The sequence below is a fragment of the Sciurus vulgaris genome (genome assembly GCF_902686455.1).
Source record: "Sciurus vulgaris genome assembly, chromosome: 8".
In the NCBI taxonomy this organism is placed as follows: Eukaryota; Metazoa; Chordata; class Mammalia; order Rodentia; family Sciuridae; genus Sciurus; species Sciurus vulgaris.
In genome coordinates this window covers 108,052,354-108,074,585 of record NC_136468.1, presented here as the reverse complement: position 1 = coordinate 108,074,585, position 22,232 = coordinate 108,052,354, and the positions used below count along the sequence as shown (strand labels likewise).

The window sequence follows — 22,232 nt, the reverse complement described above, 5'->3', positions numbered from 1 at the left end:
TTATGATAAAGGTCAGTTTGGAAAAAAGTTACAGTAAGAGATTAACAACAATGATAATAAAATAGAAGAATTATAAGTGCATTCTATAAGTTATGTGTTCTCTTTCTCCCTCAAAATATTCTATTTTTCTATACTGGGGTCACAGTTGACTATGTAACTGAAACCTGGAAAAGCAAATCCACAGGCAAGGGGGCCTGTCGTTCACTCCGTGATCACACAAATGGCTGTCTTGTCTTTTCAGTCACAAACCTAGTGATGGCCTGCAGCCCCTAAATCCATTATAAAACACAAATGAATGTTCAGATTTTAACTTCCTGAAAGTTGAGGTATTTTAATTCTCATAATTATCTAAAGTTTCTGATACTGGTTTAGTCTCTCGGTGTCAACTACTAATCAGAAACCTTATCAGGCACTACTACACTGCTATTATTCCTGAATCTGATAAAGTAGAGCAACTGATCCAAAATTCTCTCCAGATTAATTTTCACTCTAGTTTGTAGCATTCTTCTTCTTCTTTTTTTAATCTGCAGCACTTTCTATGGATGATAGCAATGTCAAATGAAAACTCAAATTCAGCTCACAAAGAGTCAACCTCAAGGACTCCACACAAGACTTATCTTTGGTTGGGTTGCACAACACACCAACTTCCTCCTGAGGAAATCCCACAATCTTACTCTTATTGGTCTCACCACATCCAATGGTTGGTCTCAGTCCTCGCACAGAGGGATGGGGATGCTTGCAGGTGGGAAGCTAGCCAGAACTCAGCAGTGTTTGCATGCTAGACTCTCCTGCATTGGTCTGATTGCCCACTGTGGGACCACAGTTCCTGGATAGAAGTCCACAGTATGGAGGTAGGCACCTCCAGGTGACAAATTGTAACCAGCCAACCATTCACTGTTGAAGATGGTGTGAATATCTAATGATCCTAGATTAAAGATACCAAAGTTCTCAAGCACAGAAATACTACATCCCTACAACAACAGTCACCTGTTGATTAGATGATTAGATTCAGATACAGGCTTTCACTGTGCTTGACACTAATAAAAATGTACCATATTCTTCATCCTCTCCCTCTACCCACATCTCTTCAGTGCACACAGACTGGCCACAAAAGCTTCGGCATCTCTTAGTACCTCTTCCAGTGTGGTGTCTGAGATTCCATATCCCGTCAGGTGCAATTGCTCTAAGTTTTGATCCAGGGCCTTAAAGAGCTCCCTGAAGCAGGCCTTGTCTGCATCCTTTGGAATGGCAAAGGTCAGCTCACTCTCACTGCTGTCTTTGAGAAATGCTTGTGGAACATAGAGCTGTATCAGGGATGTGACATGAGCTAGGTCCTTGGAATCATAGAGCTCAGGAACAGAGAGCTATCAAAAAGAAAACAGAGTGAGAAACCAGTAAGGGATGTCAATCCAAACACATAGTAATTACCTGTGTACTCAGAAGCAAATTATGTATAAATTCTACTTCAAAACTTGAATGGGATACTGCATTTAAGTGACAGGCATTTCAATGATACATTATGTAATTTTTTTTTGTTTCTTCTTTTTTAACATATAAATCAATGGGCTGGGGATGTAGTTCAGTGATAGAGTGCTTGACTAGTATGTCTAAGGCCCAGGGTTCAATCAATCCCCATCACCACAGGTAGTAGTAATAATAATATAAATCCACATTGATAAACCTGTCAAGATCAGACCCATGTGCCCATCTTACAGGCACTGCAGCCAACCTCCATGGAGTCTGTGTTCATGAGGCACCCTCCATTCCATGGAAGAATCACAAGGAGACTCAAGTTCTAGCAAGTGGATTGCAAGAAACAGGGTTAAGTCTTCTTAAAAGGGAGACAAGGAATCCCAATTGAAGAAGAAAACAAGCTCTCTCAAGGATAGCAAGATATTCACTCTAAATTAAAGAGAGGGCAAATGGGAACCACAGCACAGAGGTCAAGGCAGACTTTCTGCAGGTCACCATGGATCAGACATAGTCACTGAGAACTGACATTGACTTCCCACACCCCCCAGTTCAACTCCACAGCTACCACGGCTGTCCCATGATGTCAGGCAATGATGACTGCAAACGTGAGAGGGGTTGTCCCCAGTTCCGCCACATTTGCTATACCTCCTTACTACTCTGCTTCTGACTTGTGGCAAAGTTTTAGGGTCCTAAATAAAGAGAGTATCGCTATCAGTAAAATGTTTCTAAAATACTTGGCAGCAGCTCCTAGTACCTGTCACGTAATTCTGAGCCCTCGTGTATTTTCTTCTAGCAGATAAAATGCATCCTCGGGTTCACGAAGCCTAGCTCCTGCTGCTCAGCGCTGGAGGGACGCATTTTGGCAACTGACCATTGTACACAAAAGGCTTCCACTTATCGTCCCTTGACTGTCACTATTTGTTCCTTATGCCACACATAGGAAGAGAACTTCCCCAGTGAAACCAAACAGCGGTACTCCTTACTTGCTTTGTGAGTGTCAGGCTGAGTCCCTGGCCATAGGCCTCTGTCAAGCAGAAAGGAGGACCGGAGCACCTCAGCCTCCCCTGCTGCAGGACGGCCACTCGGTCACTGAGCATCTCAGCTTCATCCAGGTGGTGGGTGGTGAAGATGATGGTGCGACCTAGGTCCAAGCACAGACCACATCAGAAGCAGTGTGACAAAGGCTCTGGGAGGACCATATTCTTCCTTGGAATGGTAGGTCCTTGACACAGCTGAAAAGCTGTCACCAATTTTAAGTAGGAACAACTGAAATGTGTGCTGTGGAAAAAACCAAGCCAAGGCCACCTTGCAAATTAAAGACTCTTCAACTGTTTTTCCTCTATAGTTTCTCCAAAGATCATGGCTGCTGTTTTTATAAATCTTCCATCCCCTCCTGGATGCAGGGGGTGGGGGCCACTCTGCCAGGCACTCATGGTGAAACTGGGGTGCAAAACACAAAGTCCCTTTGCCAGAATCTTGTTCCTTAATACTTAGAGGCAGATAACCACATGAATGTAAAGAAGATACAGAAATGTTTAAAAGCTGGGTGAGCATCTTTCTCTTCTCGGATCTTCTATAGGCTATAGCCTACAAAAGTGCTATTGCATAAGAAAACCACAAGCTCCAGGTTGAACCATAGAGTAATCTTTAAAAGTGACTATGACCAATGTGATCCTGCACTATGTATAATCAGAAAAATGAGAGATTATATTCTATTTATGTATAATCTATCAAAATGCATAAATGCATTCTACTGTCATGTACAACTAATCAGAACAAATAAAATTAAAAAAATTTTAAAAATGACTATGTCTGAAATTGTCCTGGCATATATGGATACCTTTAGGGATCAGGGATGATGGAACCATGTGGATTCATTCATTTGGGCCTTTCCAGAAGGTGACGCTTCCCTGAGTACCCCAGACAGGGATGCTGCTTCAATGTTCAGTTCATATGTATCCTACATGAATTCTAGCATCTTGTAAAGTTTTATTACCTTTCCTTGGGAGAAAAAGGTCTCAAATTTACCTTAGAAGAGCAGAGACAAGAAAAGCAAAAAGTAAAATTCATTTCAGCTACATAAAGAGAAGCTGTTTTGACTTTCAGTTTCTACTCTCTCATTGGCTTACGTTGAGCCCCATCTAACTGTTCTATCAAGTAGAACAAATGTATTGATTGATTCTGATTACAAAAGCAAACTTTCAAAGAGATAAGAATGAACATGTTTTTAACCCTATTTGATTTTATATTTTTCAATAGAGAGGAAGCATAGTCTTTTAATCCATTTTATGAAATCCATCTTTAAAGAAATCATGAAATATAGACCCAAGAGCAGCAGGGAGTAGGGCCCACAGGGACCAGGTCTTGCTATAGATGTATTCTAAAGACCAGGGACCATTACTTTGCCCCTTAGTCCTTTGATGCTAAGAAAATGTGCTCAACTCCTGACCTGGGATCAGAGGCAGGTTAGTTACTTTGATTATAGCTATTATGCAATTCAGATATGTTCCCATACAATGAAGTAGTCTAAAATTAGAAGTCCACTGGAATCTAAATTTCCAAATGAGAAAGAGAAAGTAGAATGGTAGTTGCTAGGGGCTGCAGGGATTGGAGAAGGAACAAGAAGATTTTGGCTATGAAGGTATGAAGTTTCAGTTATTCAGGATGAATGAATTCTGGAGACCTATTGCACAGCATGCTGACTGTGGTTAGTAATAATGCATTGTATACATGAAATTGCTAAGAGATTAGAACTTAAATGTTCTCAGCACACACACACAACAATAGTTTGTGAGGCAATGAACCTGTTAACTAGCTTCATATGATCAATTCACGATGTATGTACTTATGAAAACATTACATTGTATACAACAAAAACATGCAATCTGCATTGTCAAATATACCTTTGTAAGGCTGTTATAGTAAATAAATAACATAAATTTTCAACAAATTTAAAACAGTCACAGAAGTTTGAGCCATGATGGTTCCTTAGTGCTCTTAGGGCAACTTGAGACACATCCTAAATCTCAAAGGACAATATTATTACTCTGTTTTCCCCTAAGACGCTCTTCCATTGTTTCTCTCCCTGATTCAGATGGCATGTTCTACCTCCTTTCCTCCAAAAGTGGTAATTCCTGCATTTTCCTTCTCTCATCTGTTTTAATAATAATAACGATGACTGCCTGTCATAGATCAAGCACCCATATAGTAGATATTGAGTTATGCACTTTCACATACAGCACATTTACTGCTTGCAAAATCCTACGAGATGATACAGTTGTCTCAATTTTCAAATGAGAAAACTGAAGCTCAGAAGAATTTGACCATTTCTCCAGATCACACAGCAAATATAGACCAAGCATCAAATTCAGTACAGGGATTTAGTTTTGATATGCCAACTCAGTCTGGTATCCTCTGCTTTCTTATTGATCTTTACATGAGAGGCGCAGAAGTAATGGCACCAGGGCTGATCAAAAGATCACATTGTTTCCCACTAAGTAAGAAATACACACATGAAATTCCCAGTAGGTTGAGCACCTAGTGTACCAGTGTTCTGATAGAAGAATCTCTTTCTACTCAGCAGGTATCATTTGTTTTTGTACGGTCTTGGATCTATCTTTCAGAGCTCTATCAGTTAGTTACCTGAAGGTTTGGGGCTGTTTCTAGAAATGGTTGTATATTTAGAGTTTTAAAGATGCATTTTCTTCTTTCGGTACTGCCTATCTAATCTGTTTACACCCTATTGATTTTGCACTTCAATCAATGCAGGGACAATTCTAAAGGAGTCCTCAAAAGACCAAAAAAAAAAAATCATCCTAAGCAGTGAATAACAGTGAGAAATATTATAAAAAAAAGCATTTGAAGAAAGCTGTCTTTTTCTTAGACTTACAGTGTATTTGGTTTTCTGTCTAAAGTAACCTTTCTGTTCATTACTCAAAGGTTCTGTCAGCTAAACCTTTCCAAGAGTTCATCTCTGATTTTTTAAAATAAGCAAGAGCAGTGGGCTTTCAGTATTTCATTTGCACAACAATTCATGGTGCAGAGGTAGTGTAATCTACTTGTCTATCTCTCATCCCTCTTCTTTATCAGCTCACACTTGCAGTGGCAGGGAAATTATTAGTCCAATTTAAACTAGAGTCATCTCAAAATGTAATCCGTTCCTTTAAGTGACATTCAGTGTCTTGCACAAAAGGTTCACATTTCCTCATTTCTGCCCTCTTCCTTTATCTCCAAAGATCACTTAGGCAAATGGAACAAGAAGCCTTGGGTAAGGATTAGGATACTTGCATACATTGTGGTCAGCCTCCTCTGGTCTCTGGGAGACCACCTGGTACTGTGCCCCTCCTGGTCTTAGTGTCTGTGGATTATGCAGCAAGCCCAAAAGGATCAGGTCTCAGAGTACAGATGCTCCCTGGCTTCTTCCACCTTGATTAGGTCCTACTGGCCTCATATCCCTAAATTTATCCTTGCTTCCATCCAGTCAGTTTCAAGTCCACCCTTTACCCCAGTCTTTCATAGCACCATCTTTAGCAAGCTCTGTCTCCTCAGTGTTGAAGCCCGTGGCCGGGGAAAGAGCAGGAATACCTCCTGGGTCCCAGCATTCCACTCAGCCTCATCGACTTTGATGTAGCTGCACAGGGCTGAGGAGCCAGAACCACCCACATGGAGCACGCTTTCCTCATGAATTGCCAAGCCCAAGGTTAGAATGGGGAAAAACAAAAATTAAAACACACACATACACACACACATTTGTTAGTTATCCCTGATTCCTTCTCTGTCTTCTTTTTCCAGATTTCCTCTAAAATTGTGGGACAGGAATAGGATCATTCCTTTTTTTTGCCCCATCTTCTTTCTCACTCTACCCTACGGCAGGTCATAAGTGACAGACTGGAGAGTCCTTTCTGAGCCTCTTGGGTTCAGCTCTCTGGACGGTTAACAAAAAAAAAAAAAAAAAAAAAGTAAAGGTCCTTTCTTTTATTTTCCTTCAATAATATAAACCCCCAGGATTCAGGTCAAGTAGAAGGCATTGTGCCAAAAAAAAAAAAAAAAAAAGAAAGAAAGAAAGAAAGAAAGAGAAAAAAGCAAAATATGTTTTAAAAAAGGACATTTTGTAAGATTCTGTATTAATCTTGCTTCTGAAAGCTTCTAAATGTATTCACCAGCACCAAGATATATATCACTATTGCCCACGTTTCTTTCCAAACAAACATGTTTCTGTATAAAATCCCTGTAGCTGTGCTTCCTAGATATCTAAACTACAGAAGGAACCAGAAGTTGGACATCAGTAACTGCCCATCATACGCCCTCCACTGAAAATAAGAAATAATAGAGAGGAGAAACATTGACCCTCTAAGTCAGTTACATGAGTTTCCCCTGTATTCCATCAATTTTCTCTACAGTTGTGTGAACCCATCTCATGCTCATCGCTCTACACCTCAGTTTCCTCATCTGAGAAAAGAAGGTGCTAGGGCTTGTATCTTAAATATCCCCCCAAAGGTCAATGTATTAAAAGCTTGGTCCCCAGCCTGTGTCACTATTGGGATGTGGTAGAACCTTCAGGAGGTGGTGCCTGGTGGAAGGAAGTTGGGTCACTGGGAACACGTTCCTGAAGGGGATGTCAGGGCCCTGGTCCCTTCCTGTCTCCCTCGTTGCTTCCCAGCCACAAGGTAAACATCTTCACCACATGGTCCCATCATGAGAAACTGTACTACAATAGGCCCAAAGCAACAGAGTCAACCAACTATGACCTGAAACCTCTGAAACCATAAGCCCAGATAGATCTTTGCTCCTTGTATTGACCATCTAGGTATTTTCCAATAGCATCAGAAGACTTACACAGGAGGGTTGATCCTAGATGATCTTTAAGGTCTTTTCTACTAACCCATGCTTCTACAATGGAGCACCATATTGCCAAAGACAATATCAACTGAAATCACATATGATATTGCTCACTGAGAGTTCCATTGCTAATATTGAGAGGATAAACACAAAGTAAGCATTTCTGAGCACTACAGAGCTATTATCAAACATATCTTAAAATTGTCTGAAGATTCTATTTGTTCTAGAAAGAATAAGATATCCCTATTGTGGCTGGGCATGGTGGTGCACACCTGTAATCTCAGCAGCAGGGGGCGCTGAGACAGGAGGATTTCGAGTTCAACATCAATCTCAGCAACTTAGCAAGGCCCTAAGCAACTCAGCGAGATCCTGTCTGTAAATAAAATATTTTTTTAAAAGGCTGGGGATGTGACTCAGTGGTTAAGCACCCCTGAGTTCAAGTCCTGGTACCAAAAAATAAGATATCCTTATTGTGAAAGTGACTTGATTTTCATATACAATAGCTATCCATTCCCTGTGCCCCAACATTGTGGGGAGACAAAATGAAACAAGGCCCAGGTCCTACCTTCCCGGTACTTGAGCAGAATATCCCAGAGGCTGCGCCGGGAGCAAGGGTCCACCCCACTGGTAGGCTCATCCAGAACCACTGTACTTGATGTCCCCATGAAAGCAATGCCAATTGAGAGCTTCCTCCTCAGGCCTCCAGAGAGAGTTTGAGTTTGTTTGTGCTGATGCTGAATTAGCCCCACATCCTTGAGAGTTCTGAAATAAGAAGAGAGTTTCACTTTTCTCTCCAACACTTGAAAACTTTGCTCTGAATTCCACTCCACCTATAAATGAGTCACGATGATGGAGATCATCATATCAAAGGGGCTTGGGTGCTACATGTGCACAGGAGTCTTTACAGAGTAGTCTTGTCCTTCCACATGAGCAGGTGACACCACATCCCTTTGTTAAATGCAATGCTGGTCAACAGTGTCTGCCAAGTAAAGTGCCTAGAAAATACTTTGATTGTCTCTTTTCTGGAGAAGCCTCTCAATTTCATTCAGACATCTTGCCAAGGAGAGACCAGGATCCCCTCAATATAGTTGAATGGCTGAGGCACTAGTGTGGTCAGAAGAAGAAAAGTTCCAGGGCTCACTTGAGAAAGATTTTGACTTTCTGGACCACTGTGCACTCAATTTGTATCTCCCAACCTTCGTAAATAATTAGGAAGTTCCAAGGACAAGCAACTTGCAAAGTATAAATCACCAATTACCATTAACATAAAGGTAAACCTCTTATTCTCTCAGGGACCTTTCAGTCTTAAGAGTTTCAGAAAATTTCAGATACCTAGCCTAAAGACTTCCCTGTGTGAAGCTTCAGCCCCACCCCCATGTCTATGACTCCACTATCTATTCTCAGAAATAATTTCTACTCCTTACCATTATTACCCTCTGTTAACTCCACAGAGACCCACCCCATCTCATCACCTGATTGAAGTCTCATTCCTTATTCAAGACCCAGTTTAAACAAAGCACCCCTGAAACCTTCCCCTGGCCATTCAAACCAAGTTGGTTTGCTACCCTGTTTTAGGGTTTCTTATCACTTCCGGATAACCAGCAACTGAAGGGCCTTTCTGAACTGAGGGAGACTTTCAGACTATACAGATGCTGGCGATTCACAGAGGTTCCACATAGTTTAGATTCAGCAAGAGTTGAGTTTGGAAACATTCCAGAATACTAAGCAAAGCACTGAGTGAGTCCCAAGAAGTTGCTTGCCTGATGACTAAGTAAATTTTTCATGTCTGCTTCATTATTTATATACTTTCTATCCTAACCCAGAAAAAGTTCTAGCTAGCTTCTTAGTGTCTAGTTTTCAGTCTATGCATTTTATATTTAGTCCAAGTTCAGAGTGCACTTTCTGCTGGTTAAATCTCAACCTAAGGTTATAGCAGTAACATATGCCCTTGCTTTCCGTGTTACCCATTGTTGAAAATACATAAGTGGGAAAGAAGAAGATGAATGGTTCAGTTTCAGCAGGAAACCGCTGAACTCTACAGTGTACCAACATGTTCCCACCTGAATGATTCCAATACAGCAGTGGATGTGACTCTCTCAAGTTCAGTCTGGACATAATAATTAGAGATCAGTCAATAGAGAAGACAGACAAGGAAATATGTCAGTAGATTGTCAAATATTTTCAAACATGTATGTTCTGATCATATTTTTACATTAAACCAATCCCCTCTATTTTTTGATTGCCATGGCTCAGAATGTCTACATGACCTTTCTGTGTGGACCTGCAGTGCTGCCACACTGCATACCCCAAACAGGCTGAAAGCCCACCTTCTCATTATGCTTGGCCTTATGATTCAGGAATGGTCTTGACTCTGAGATACCCTAATCCCTACATGTAGGTCTGTCACAGCACTTTCCCTGAACAGATGCTAGGCAAAGTGTTAAGTGATGGCACTGTGCTTCTGTAATGGAATGCATTCACACAGGCTGAGGTTTGCTTTCTTTATCCCTTATGCAACTGGTTAGCATCAGTCTGTTTCACTCTACATCTACTTGCTTTTGATGGAAATCTGTTTTTCTGATACATTTTGAACTTTAACATATTAAAACATTTTATGGTCAAATTTACTCATCATTTTTTTTCTTAATTGGTAAAACCAAGAGTGATAGACAGTAACAATGAGGTAGAGAGAGTAAGTATGAGTCTATTTTATTTGTGTGCATTTTACAAATTCTTGCAAGATTGCACAAAGGTATCTACATGTGCTAGGTGTTTACATTGTACATTTGGGAACAGGGGGAGCAACAAAGCACAGGTCCTTCTCTAGGAGATCAGCATCCTGGGGAGACACCATGTACACATGTCCAACTAGAACACAAGAAGAAACATAGTGCTAGAGTAACCCACAAGAGACTGTGAGTTATGAATCTTGAGAAGTTCAACTTGGAAGTAAAAGTTTCTATTCACCTCAAAATACAGTAGAATTTAATAATGGGTTTGAAGAATGTCATTTATTCATTTTATAAACTTTTTCCCCCAAAAGGAATCCAGTAACTTTTTAAATGTTAAAAACTTTCAGCATTTATCCTGGTAATCATAATCAATATTTATTATACATGTATCATATGCCAGGTTCTGTTTTAACTGCTCTGTATATTTAAATAAATATATTCTACAAAACTTTACCAAGAGGTTCTTCATGTTGTTGGAACCATGATATTTGGGAAACCATGGTAGAGACTATATATATTGTAAACAGATTTCTAAGCAAATGGCAGAGCTGGATTTAAAATTAGCAGTCTAAAACCAGAATACACCATTATAGCATACTGGCATCCACTGGGTCACTGTAACACCCATTGGATATAGCTGTTAATCATCCCTCTTTTGATATGGACTAGAGTTCTTTCCCAAGTATGTTATGTTTATTTTCCCAGAATAAAGCATGTATCCTGATTATTTAATTTGTACTTATACATATCCATGCATGCAATATCCATTAACATCAATGAAGGGCAAAGGACTTGACTTGTTCTCCAGGAAAAGATATATTCCTAGAACTCTAAGTTACAAGGTATTGTTTGGAGAGAGTAGAGCATTGCCTGAAGAGCTATTAAAATTCAGTCATTTCCATTTCATTGGTTTCTGAGTATAATTCAGATACTTTGATCAGATTTAAAATTAGAGAAGTATTATGGTTTAGATCTGGAAGATTCCCAAGAAAGTTCATGTGTTGAAAGCATGGTCCCCAATACATCAAGGTTCAGAGGGGTTTTAGGACATGATTGGATAGTAAGGGTTGTAATCTCATCAGTAGGTTTATCACTTTGATGAATTAATAACGTGAATGGACTAATAGGTGGTAACTGAAGGTAAGTGGGGTGTGGCTGGAGGAGGCAAATCACTAGGAGCATTGCCTTGGAAAATATATCTTTCCCTGTTCCCTTTCTCTGTTTTTCCTCCTTCCCCACTGCCATGCCCTCTGCCACAATGTTCTGCTTCATCCTGGGGCTAGAGCAATGTAGTTGTTCAACCATGTACTGAGGCCTCTGAAGCCATAAGCCAAAATAAATCTGATCGCTTTTAAATTGTTCTGGTCAGGTATTTTAGTCACAGCAATGAAAAGCTGATTAACATGAGCAGAAAACAATTTGCAAACGTTAGTCAAATATTTTTACTTGGTAATTTTTCTTCAAAAGTCCAAGGTAATAGAGGGGCTTGTATTTTTCTAATTATCAATCTGTAACATACCAAAAAGAAATTTACTTTCTGTAAATTTAAATTTCCAAATTCCTTCTCAAAATAACATGAAAATTCTCTGAGAACATTGCTAAGCTGCAGGAAAAGGCGGAAAGGACTTTCTTTGATATTGACCCCACTTACCTACCAGAGAATGTGTCTTCAGACATCCATTCATTTATTCAATAAATATTTACTGAACCCCTATATTTCACGATACTTGCCACCTACTTGGCTAGAGAAATAAATTGAATCTTACCTCTAGTTTAAAAAAATGTATGTAAGGAAATCAGACAGAAAATTATAATAAAATATGAGAAAGGTAATAGGAAAGCCCCAGGCATTGTGGGAAATTTTAATCCATTGTAGGGCATTGTGGGTTCACCATCACCAATCCCAATCACTCACGACCAATGCAGACCCTAGACCTTGTCTTTCAGCAACCATAGCTCCTCCAGTGTTTCAATTCCGTGCATTCTTTTCTGATCGCATCTATATTTAAAGCCCCTCTCTCTACTCAGCAATCTCTTAACTTCACAAAAATCAATTTTTCATCTTTCTTCTTTCCTTGATGTCCTTCCTTCCCTCACCTCTAAGTTTTAAGTCCACAGTCACCAATATAATCACTTCTTTGTATGTACTCTTAACCCTGAAAAATGTTGAAGCTGAGTAGAGGCTTCCTTTGCCTCCTGCTATCTTACCTGAACCAACTGTGCTCTCAGGAGAGCCAAAGGCCAGCTCTTCTTCTAGGACCCTTTCCCCGCCCTCTATAGGCTGTGTTCCACCAAGCCTCTAGAGCATCCCAATCATCCATTCTATATTGAACCCCTCTCAGCCATGTACAAATATGTAGCTATGAGTTCTGTCTTTGAAGCAGCCTTCTCTTAAGCTCACTTTTCCATTCTGGTTCCATCCCATTTATTTTCTCCCTTTTGCAGAAAAACTCCTGGAAAAAAATATATTGTTACCAATTTTTCTCCTTCTCTTTTCTCTTTAACTGACTCCAGCAAGGCCTTCACCCCTAGCACATTACTGACATGGCTTTTTTTAGCATGACTTCTGCATGCTAGCTCCAAAGGTATTTCTCATACTTGGCCTACAACAGCACAGATGCACTGATCTTCCTCCTCCTCAGTGGGCCTGGTTCACCCTTTTGTCTTCCCCCTTCTTTCTTGGTTTCTCTTACCTTTGATTTGTTCCTCCTCATCAGCCCTTCATTGTGTCACTGTGTCTCTCCACTCTCCCTGCCCTCATTGATCTTGTTACTACCCCAACCTGAGTTCCATAATGTAGGACAGAATTCTAAGTGGTGACATTAACCATATAACATCTCATTGACTCAAAGCCCTGACATGTTTCTCTCTTGACTACTCATCTTATCCAGGTCAAAGTAAGAACAAAAATTAACATGTCTCTGGACAAACGTTCACTCTAAAGCTTCTATGAGGGATGCCACACTCTTGAGCTCACATTTTAATTAAGCTGGATATTAAGGAAAACAAGGGGGGCTACAGGACACTAATAAGGAGCATGTTGGCTCTAAATCCAATGTTTTCCGTTTTTCCTCCCTCTAATTGAGAACTACTGTCCTAGAACATGATCTCACTCTGATTGCTTTTGGAAAATTGGCTTCGTTGCCAGGTAACATGCTGTGCATTGATAACCATTAAGGTTGCCTGGTACCCAAATAAGAAGATGAAGCCTATGTAGCACTGTTAGGTGCATGATTTAAACTGCCAATCACAATCACAGTAGAGTTCACTATAGCCCAGGGTAGACACAATTTTTTAAATTAAAATAAGTGGCCTGTGACTTTTAATATAAGAGATTAGGTTGTACACAGCCAATTTGTTATCTTGTAATATGTAGACCATAAAATGTCTTTCTTATGAAGTACCCACTCAAATTTAAGATAGTTTTAAAGGGTAAAAAGTGAACTTTTTCCCTGTATTCAAGAGTCCATTGTCATTTACATTATACCTATTACCAGTCATTTTCTGCAGACATCATAAAGTGTGAACTAGCCCACCCTGCAGTAGAGAATGCCAATAAGGTGAATTTTAAGAGAGGGAAAGTCTGGGCCTAGTGGTGAACACTTGTAATCCCAGTGGTCCAGGAGGATTGTAAGTGCAAAGCCAACCTCAGCATTTAGTGAGGCCCTAAGCAATTGAGCAAGACTCTGTCAAAATTTTAAAAACTTAAAAAGGGCTAGGGATGTGGCTCAGTGGTTAAACATCCTGGATTCAATGCCTAGTAGAAAAAAAAGAAGAGGAGGAAAAGAAGAAAGAACCATTTAAATAAACTCTGTGGTACCATATATCACTTTTCACAATGGCACCATATATCACTTTTCACAAAGTTTCTTGAGGACTTCTTCCATGAGTTCAAATTTAATTTGCATTTGGCCCTTATTGTATGAGTATCTGTACAAAGAGAGATTGGATTTGTTCTACATAAGCACTTTCATAACTAGTGTCTAAATACAGCCTTGTGTTTCATCTTGAGATCATCCAAATACTGATGCTTTCCCAAAGTAGGAAAATAAAACTGGTGCAGCAAAGTATTCTGGAGAAGCAGTTTGCTACTTTCTAGTGCTGCTCTATAATCGTTAACAAATCATCTTCACTTCTCAGACCACTGAAACCTGCTGAGGAATGTCCATATTGTAGTCAAGACAACACACCAGAAATGCGCTGGAGAATTCCCTTTCCCTTTCCCAGCACTTCTCCTCTTCCCAGAGGTCTCCATTCCATATGCTACAGCAGAGAAACCATCTCAAAGGAAAGGCATCTGAGAGTCCTTGGTCATACCCTCATTGCCTGTATGAACTGCATGGCCCCATCTCCCTGAGCTTCAGCTGCTTCATCTATAAATTGGAGACAGCCCTCCCTGTCTCCCAGGACAGAAGCACTACTCTGAGATCACACATGTGGTTACTATCAGCACAGTGATCAGCCCTTTAGCACCTCCTTCCAAAGACATGCTAGGGGTTCCCACCAGCCTTCCCCTTCCTCGAATTTCTTCTGCTCACTTCTGCAAAGCTAATGTTCTCCCATCAACCTGATCCACCACCTTCTCTTCCCTGAATCTCTTTCATAGCTACCTAAGCACCCCATCTTTCAGCCCATGCTCCACAATCCTCTTGTGATACAACCCAGGTTATTCTCCTCAGTCTGTGGTGGCCTATGACAGTGTGATATATATTCTTGTGCCTGTTGTCTCAGATGTACTATGAGTGCTCCTTCCATCTGCACTGGTGGTCTCACCTGTGACTGTGGCATCTGCCGTGGTGTAGCAAGATCTACCTTCTAGATCTAAGACTAATTGCAATCCCCTGCTCATTAACACCTACCTGCGCTATACAGTTCTAACCCCTTGCCGTGACTAACAAGGTTCTTTACAACCAGTTCTCCCGCTTGCTTTTGTGTTCTTTGTATTTTAGGACACCCCTGGGAACCCTTAGCTCTAGACACATAAAATTCCACCAGCAGCCTATCCACACTTTCCCACATTTGCTCAAGCAATTTCTCACTTCAAAGACGAACCAGATCAAATGCAATGCTTTCCCTGGAAAGCCTTCCCTGATATCCCCAGTGTTGATGGTTGTCATAATTCTGATTGAGAACCATTTGCTAAATGTCTTCTTCCCATAAATACAGTCACAGATGATTTTTTAATGTTTCTTTCTACAGTCTCTATTGACAGGATGAAGCTGAGACAGGAGGAAGGAAGAGATTACTGTTTACTAACTTGTTGACTTGCTGCTGTAACTCCTTCTTGGTCCACCCTGGTGCCTTTATGGAAGCAAAGAGTAGGAGATGTTCCCGTACAGTGAGATTGGCAAATAGGACATCCTGCTGAGGACATACTCCCAGCTCTGATCTGACTCTAGATGAGTCTGTCTGCAGGTTCTTGCCATTGATGATGATGTCTCCAGAAGTGGGAGGATAGAGCCCTGTCAACATGGATCTGCCAGAGAAAACAAATTAGTACAGATAACAGTGATGCTGAGATCTTAGCATCAATGATCCAAACATCTTCCAGATGATTCTGGCGTTCTGTGAAGAACATGCCGTTTCTGCATAATCAGTTAAAAGTTCTGAGGAGCTTAAGAGGACATTGGTTGATTAACTTTGGAAATGTGGGCATATGATAATGTCTATACACCCATATGATACACTGTGATCATAGATAACTACAGTTGTATCAGACTTCCAGATGAAAATCAACTTCATTTGTATAAAGAAGGAATCAAGCTAAAGTAATAACATATTTACCTAAGTCCTTGTAACTGGACATAAGCAAACAGAAAGGCCAACCTAGATTTCCAATCTGTGACCAGTTCTCCTTCTGCTTCCCCCAGGTTATGTGTCCCTATCAAAGCCACAAGAATTGAATGACCCATCACCTAATACTCACTTATCTGACTTCACCAAAAGCTAAGGATTGCCTAGTTCTGCTTCCTTGTTTCAATAGATTTATTATTTACCATTTAAACTGTTTCATTATTTATAAAATGTTAAGCATTCACCTATTATGGGACTATCAAATCCACTCCTAAATATTTATGCAAGAGAAATTAAAATATAGCCATATAATAGTATGTGCACGAATATTGATAGCAGTTTTGTTAGTAATAACTAAAAACTGGGAGAAGTCTCAATTGCCACCAACAGACGAAAGCATGACCAAAGTGTGGAGACGCCATATAATGGAATACCACTCATCAGTCATAAGACCAAGTTGCTGACAGACCACAATCATGGGTGAATGTACTAAGCAAAAGAAGCCAGGCACAACTCCATATGTACAGATTTCTAGAACAAGAGACCAGCTTACGGTAATAATCAGCAGATAAGTGCGCACTTGGGGGCAGTAACAGGAAATCTTGGAGGGGGATCAGACTGATTTATATTTTCATTACGGTGCTTTTTCCAATAACAATCAAACATGTCAAAATTCATCAAACTGCACATTTAAATCCATACTGTTTACTAGACACAATTATAACTCAAAGACATTGGTAAGTAGTGTGTTTCTATACTCTTTTCAAACCAATTTTGAGGCTATTGTAGAATAGTTTATGCCAAGAGTTTCTACATAATCCAATAAAACTTCTGATATTGGGATACTGGCTAATTAATGGAGACATAAGATAACGTCTGTGTTCCCCTACGATACACCTGGAACATAGACCACTACAGTTATATCATTCTTGCAGATGAAAATCCAACTTTATTTTTATAGAGGAGAAATCAGTATCCTCAGTGGTTGGTTCCAGGACTCCTCATAAATATCAAAACCCTCAGATGCTAAAATGCCTTATATAAACTGGAGTCTGAGATAGGAGGATTACACATTCAAAGCCTCAAAAAGTTAAGTAGTGAAGCCCTAAGCAATTAACAAGAACATGTCTCAAAATAAGAATAAATGGGGTTGGCTCAGTGTTTAAGCACCTCTGGGTTAAATCTCTAGTAACCCTTCTAAAAAATGATGCAGTATTTTCAAATAGCCTATGCAATCCTCTCATATCCTTTAAGTCATCTCTAGATGACCTTCAATACTTAACACAATGTATATTCTGTATAAATAGTTATCATATTATAGAGTTTAGGGAATAACAACAAGAAAAAAATCTGTACCTATTCAGTACAGAGGCAATGGGTTTTTTTTTTTTGTTGTTTTTTTTTTTTTTTTTTTTTGAGGTGCTGGGGATTGAACCCAGGGCCTTGTGCTTGCAAGGCAGGCACTCTACCAACTGAGCTATATCCCCAGCCCTCCAAATATTTTTGACCTGCTGTTGGTTGAAACTGTGGATGAGGAGCCCATGGACATGAAGAACCAACTGTATGTACTCTGTAAGAGTCTTCGAGATGTTGTTTTAAATGGTGAAGGCCCAGCTCATTAGTGGGCCTCTTGGTTTCTCATTAAGCTCTGCTGGACAGACACACGCACTGCACAGGACTGAGAATGCCCTTCCCAGGCACACTAACTGCAGCCCAGTCAGCAAACCTTGAAACACCATAGGACTCCAGATTTAATTCTCATCATTCTGTTAAACAAGCTCCCCAAGCTCTCTTTGGAAGAACTGGGCATTAGTAAAAGCAGGATATGGAATGCTGGCTTTGGAATTATTTATATAACTTATGCTTCCCAATTTTCAAACACTAAAAACACTCTGTTTTTTGGTTCTATTTCAGCACCCAATTTGTTTCCCATATGAATTTTTTTTTTTTTTTTTTTTGGTTCTGGGGAACTGAACTCAGGGGTGCTGAGCCACTAAGCCATATTCACAGCCCTTTTCATTTTGAGAAAGGGTATCACTGAGTTGTTTAGGGCCTTGCTAAGTTGCTGAGGCTAGCTTTGAACTTGTGATCCTCCTGCCTCAGCCTCCCAAGTCACTGGGATTATAGGCAGCATCCAATCCATATGAGATTTCTGAAGCTTTGTACATGTTATTTTTCTATCTCTCTTAATAAGTTTGAGGCAAAGTTCTTTTCATTGTCTTTACTAACCATACTTTAGTCCTATATATTTAGTGACAAAAATAACATGATTTGTTTGTAAGAGATATTCCATAATTTCTGTGGGTTAACCAAAAGCATACCACCTGTTCTACCGCCAGTTTAAAACCATGGCTATTTGAAATTATTGTTTCTCTGGGGTCACATAATCAGATTCATTAATCAATTCTGTAGCCATTGGACCCTAAGCCAAACACCAAGCCTTAATAAGAAAACAAACAAGAAACAGAACATGGGAAAATAAATAAATGATTAAAAAATTGCAAATATAGTTCTGCTATTCAAACAAGTAAAACTATGCCGTATGGAACAAAAAAAGAAAGCATCAAAAATTTTCAAAAACTCAAGTAAAATATGACAAATTATTTATAGGAAATACAAAAAGAAATTTTTTTAAAAAAAGAAATCCATCCATTGGAAATGGAGGAAATCTTGCTAAGTGAAATAAGCCAGATGCAAAATATCAAGGGTTGAATGTTTTCTCCCACACATAGAAGCCAGAGCAAAATAAGGGACAGAAGGCAGTCAGGGAGGGAATTAGATATCACAAAGATATAGGAAAGATTAGAAGAAGGAAAATTAATGGGAGGGAGGGGGAAAGGAGGGAAAGAAATATGAAATGAATCTAACAGAATTATGTTATCTCCCTATATAAATGAACCAAAGGGAATTTCACCTTTGTATACATGTAGAAAGTACCAATCAAAACTAAATAAATAAAGGAGGGAAAGGAAGATCAGTAGAGTAGAGGAGGGAGAAAAGGGGGAGGGAGGAGGAAAGGGGATAGGGAATGGAGATTGAAATCAAATTCCTTGTATGTATAATTTTCAAAAAGAATCTAAAAGTTGTGTATAATTACAATGATCTCAACAAAAATTAATAAATTGACTTGGTTAAAATAAAAAAAAAAAATCAAGGTCCATCCATCCCATCTTTTCTCAGAAGCTATTCTAGGTCTAAAATGTAATTGGGTAATTGTGTGACACCGGGCAGCTTCGGGGAGAAGGCTCTGACTTCCTCCTGTGTCATAAACCGTGTACTGGGACTTTAAAAAAAAAAAAGAAAGAAAGAAAAGGAAAGGAAAAAAAGAAATCAAACCTTCTGGGTCGTGGGTAAACTGGTTTTTAAGAACAAATGAAGGCAAAATGGGACGTACATGATGGTGGTTTTCCCGGCACCGTTGGTCCCCAGCAGCGCGGTTATTTGGCCTCTGTGAAAGGTAAGGGTGAGGTCTTGCACAGCCACCTTGTGGTCATCGTGCTCCTTCGTCACAGACAGAAGGGTGACTCCTGGGGGGCCTCCTTCAATCTCTCCTTCTCTGCTTTGCTGTGATGGCCCTGTGATAAAGATGCAAATTCATCCCCAGAGGATTTCAAAAGCCCCAAAATAACATTTATACTCATTAATGCATTGTTTTCTTTAGAATTGAGTTCTTGTTCTGTGACATATGCAGAGCAATTCAACAATCTTTGTTCAAAGCAAAAGGAAAGTTATTTAATGGCAGAAATTAAGTGAAATCACAGGTGATAGTTTTGAACCCTCATGAGAAATAATTTATACAAAATACGAAGATAAAGATACACACATGTATTCGTCGATGGAGAGAAAAGAACAAGGCAGATGAGTTACACACCAAAAGGTCCATAAGATATATTCTCCTCGATGACAGTTGATAGGCATTGGTTAATCTGTTCCAAATTTTCTAATAAGATTCATACTTTACTAGTTTAATCAGAAAAAAGAATACTTTCTAATATTGACTCATAGCATACAAACACCATAATGGGAACTTGCAACTCGGTGGGTGGCACACCCATCTGAGTGGTTCCTTTTGCAGAAGTACCTATGAGCCATGGCCACAGGAACAGACTGTGACTATAATGCAGTGAGACAAGAACTATCCTGCCCTCATCTCCTGAGAGCAATTTATCCTGAGAATGTTACCCATTGGTAAGTGACAATGATATTCTCTCATGGAAGCATGGAACCAGCTGGCATGTGTGAAATCACTTTGACGTGTTTAAGGGTACGACACCTGGCAGCTGCTTTCCTTTGCATTTTTTTTTTTTTACATATATTCATTTTTGGACGAATGCTTCAGTTCGACTAAATTATTAGAGATGCAAAAATACAAACAATATATAGAATACATAGAGAGGGAGTGCTTGGGATAATAAGTAATGTGAATATTCTGGGGTTCCTGGGCTCATGCAGACAAGATATGACCAAGGAACATTGCCTTGCACTTTGGTCCTACAGCTGTTTTTGAACCCAAGACAGTCTGAAAGTGAGTCTCTAAGAATCAGTTCTAAGTTCTAAAGACTCACCAAAAAGTGAAAATTAAAAAATCAAAACTTACCAGAATATAAATGCATCCAATGGTGCTACCCCCTTACATACCTTGATTGCCAAAGTTCTCATTGAAGAAGAATAAACTAGAACTTAGAGAGCATCGCTGTTTCTCCACCAAGCCACATATATTCTTCCAATATGACAGGGTAAAGGGGAAATACCATGGTTTCTTTAAACCGAAAGTTCCTGAAAATAGAATTAACATGAATATAATTATTTTCTATATAAATGAAGACTTCATAATAGAATACCTTCGCATATTTACAATATGCATCTGCCACACAAACCAGTGATATCTGGGAATCAGCATATTAGCTTTGAAGGAAGTCCTAAATCTCCCCCAGTCCAGGTCAAGTCCGTCTGCTAGGACCCACTCACATCCAGCCCACCCCCCCTGTGGCTTTAAGAAGTGCTCAATAAACCTTTTATGAATAATTGTTGACTCTTCCCCAGAGTAAAGTCTCGACCCTGCCCCACGTTGCCACTTTATTTCCTTATTGTTCATCTCTTGCTGATCTTTGATGTTTGCATGGATTACTAGATAAGAGGAGGAGCATGAAGTAAGTGCCTGAAAGAATAAATCAATTAAAACTCCCACAAAGAAGAATAATTCATAATGCTAACATTTCCATATGAAATGTATCAACATTCTTCAAACGTATTCTTCAAATTCATTTCAGTCCATTTAACAGTCACTTTGCCCTCATTACAAGTTGAAATGAAAGGGGATTTAATTATTAACAGTTTCCAATTTTCTTTAATGCATCTATTCTAACTTAAGTGTGATGAGTTCAACTTACCTAAAGGCCTAAATTCTACAAGTGATTGGAATACAAAAGGCTTTTTCAGAGACAAATTTTGCACTTTGACCATCAAGCAAAAGAGAAATATGCAAGTGCTTACATATTCTAATCAGATTATTCAAAAAGATGGTCATGTACTCCAAGGAGAATGCATGAACAGATTATTCAAAAAGATGGTCATGTACTCCAAGGAGAATGCATGAACTATCATCTTTGGAAAGGGAAGGGAGGATGTAGAGTTGTTACTGAGTCTAGTATTGACCATTGGTGGGCTGACTTGTGTCCCCCCAAATCACCTGTTGAAGCCCTAACCCTCAGGAGTTCAGAATGTGACTCCATTTGGAAAAATGATCTCTGAAGAAGTAATGGAGGCTAAATGAGGTCAAAGGGTGAGTCCTAATCCAACATGACTGGTGCTTTATGAGTCAAGGAGATTAGAACACAGGAGATTGAGGACACAGAAAGAAGACAGCCATCTACAAGCCAAGGAGAGAGAAACCAACCCTGCTAAAAGTTGGTCTTCTAGTCTCCAGAACTGTGAGATGATAAATGGTTGTTTATGTTTAAGGTATCCAGTCTGGTATTTTGTTACAGTTGACTGAGCAAACTATTGCAGGCAGGGTTTCCAAAGACCCTAACAAACTAAGTGTCATCCCTGTGTAGAAAGAAGATGAGTGCACCAGGGTAAGTAGGTCACATCATACAGCATTCCCCTGGCTCTGTCTGCTTTGGCACTGTCCAGGGCCTTTGTCTGGATTAATTCACACAGTCCTGCAACCACAAATATAATATTACCACCTCTGTTTTCCTAACAGAAATGAAGGGACAGCAAGGCTTGTCCAAGGACACAGTGTTAGTGCTCTTGGAAGCCACACCCTGGCTGGTCTTACAGGCCTATCTGAGCACACAGATGCAATGTCAAGCAGATACTGGCAACTTCAAACAAGTTGCCCTTGCCCAAAACAAGCAAGGTGACTCACCCCAACCCTAGGACCCCAGTTTG

The 22,232-nt window shown here is 39.8% G+C and overlaps 1 protein-coding gene across 1 annotated transcript in view; it reads right to left on the bottom strand.

Annotated features, from left to right (window-relative positions):
- The window catches only part of ABCA13 (ATP binding cassette subfamily A member 13), a gene marked incomplete at its 5' end in the record, with an annotated part of 484,952 nt that overhangs the window by 254,416 nt on the left and 208,304 nt on the right, over positions 1-22,232 (bottom strand). Inside the window, 6 exon segments of the mRNA XM_079150399.1 lie at positions 1,134-1,364; positions 2,457-2,614; positions 7,877-8,073; positions 15,301-15,519; positions 19,231-19,411; positions 20,475-20,612. Coding sequence (XP_079006525.1) covers positions 1,134-1,364; positions 2,457-2,614; positions 7,877-8,073; positions 15,301-15,519; positions 19,231-19,411; positions 20,475-20,612 — 1,124 coding nt within the window.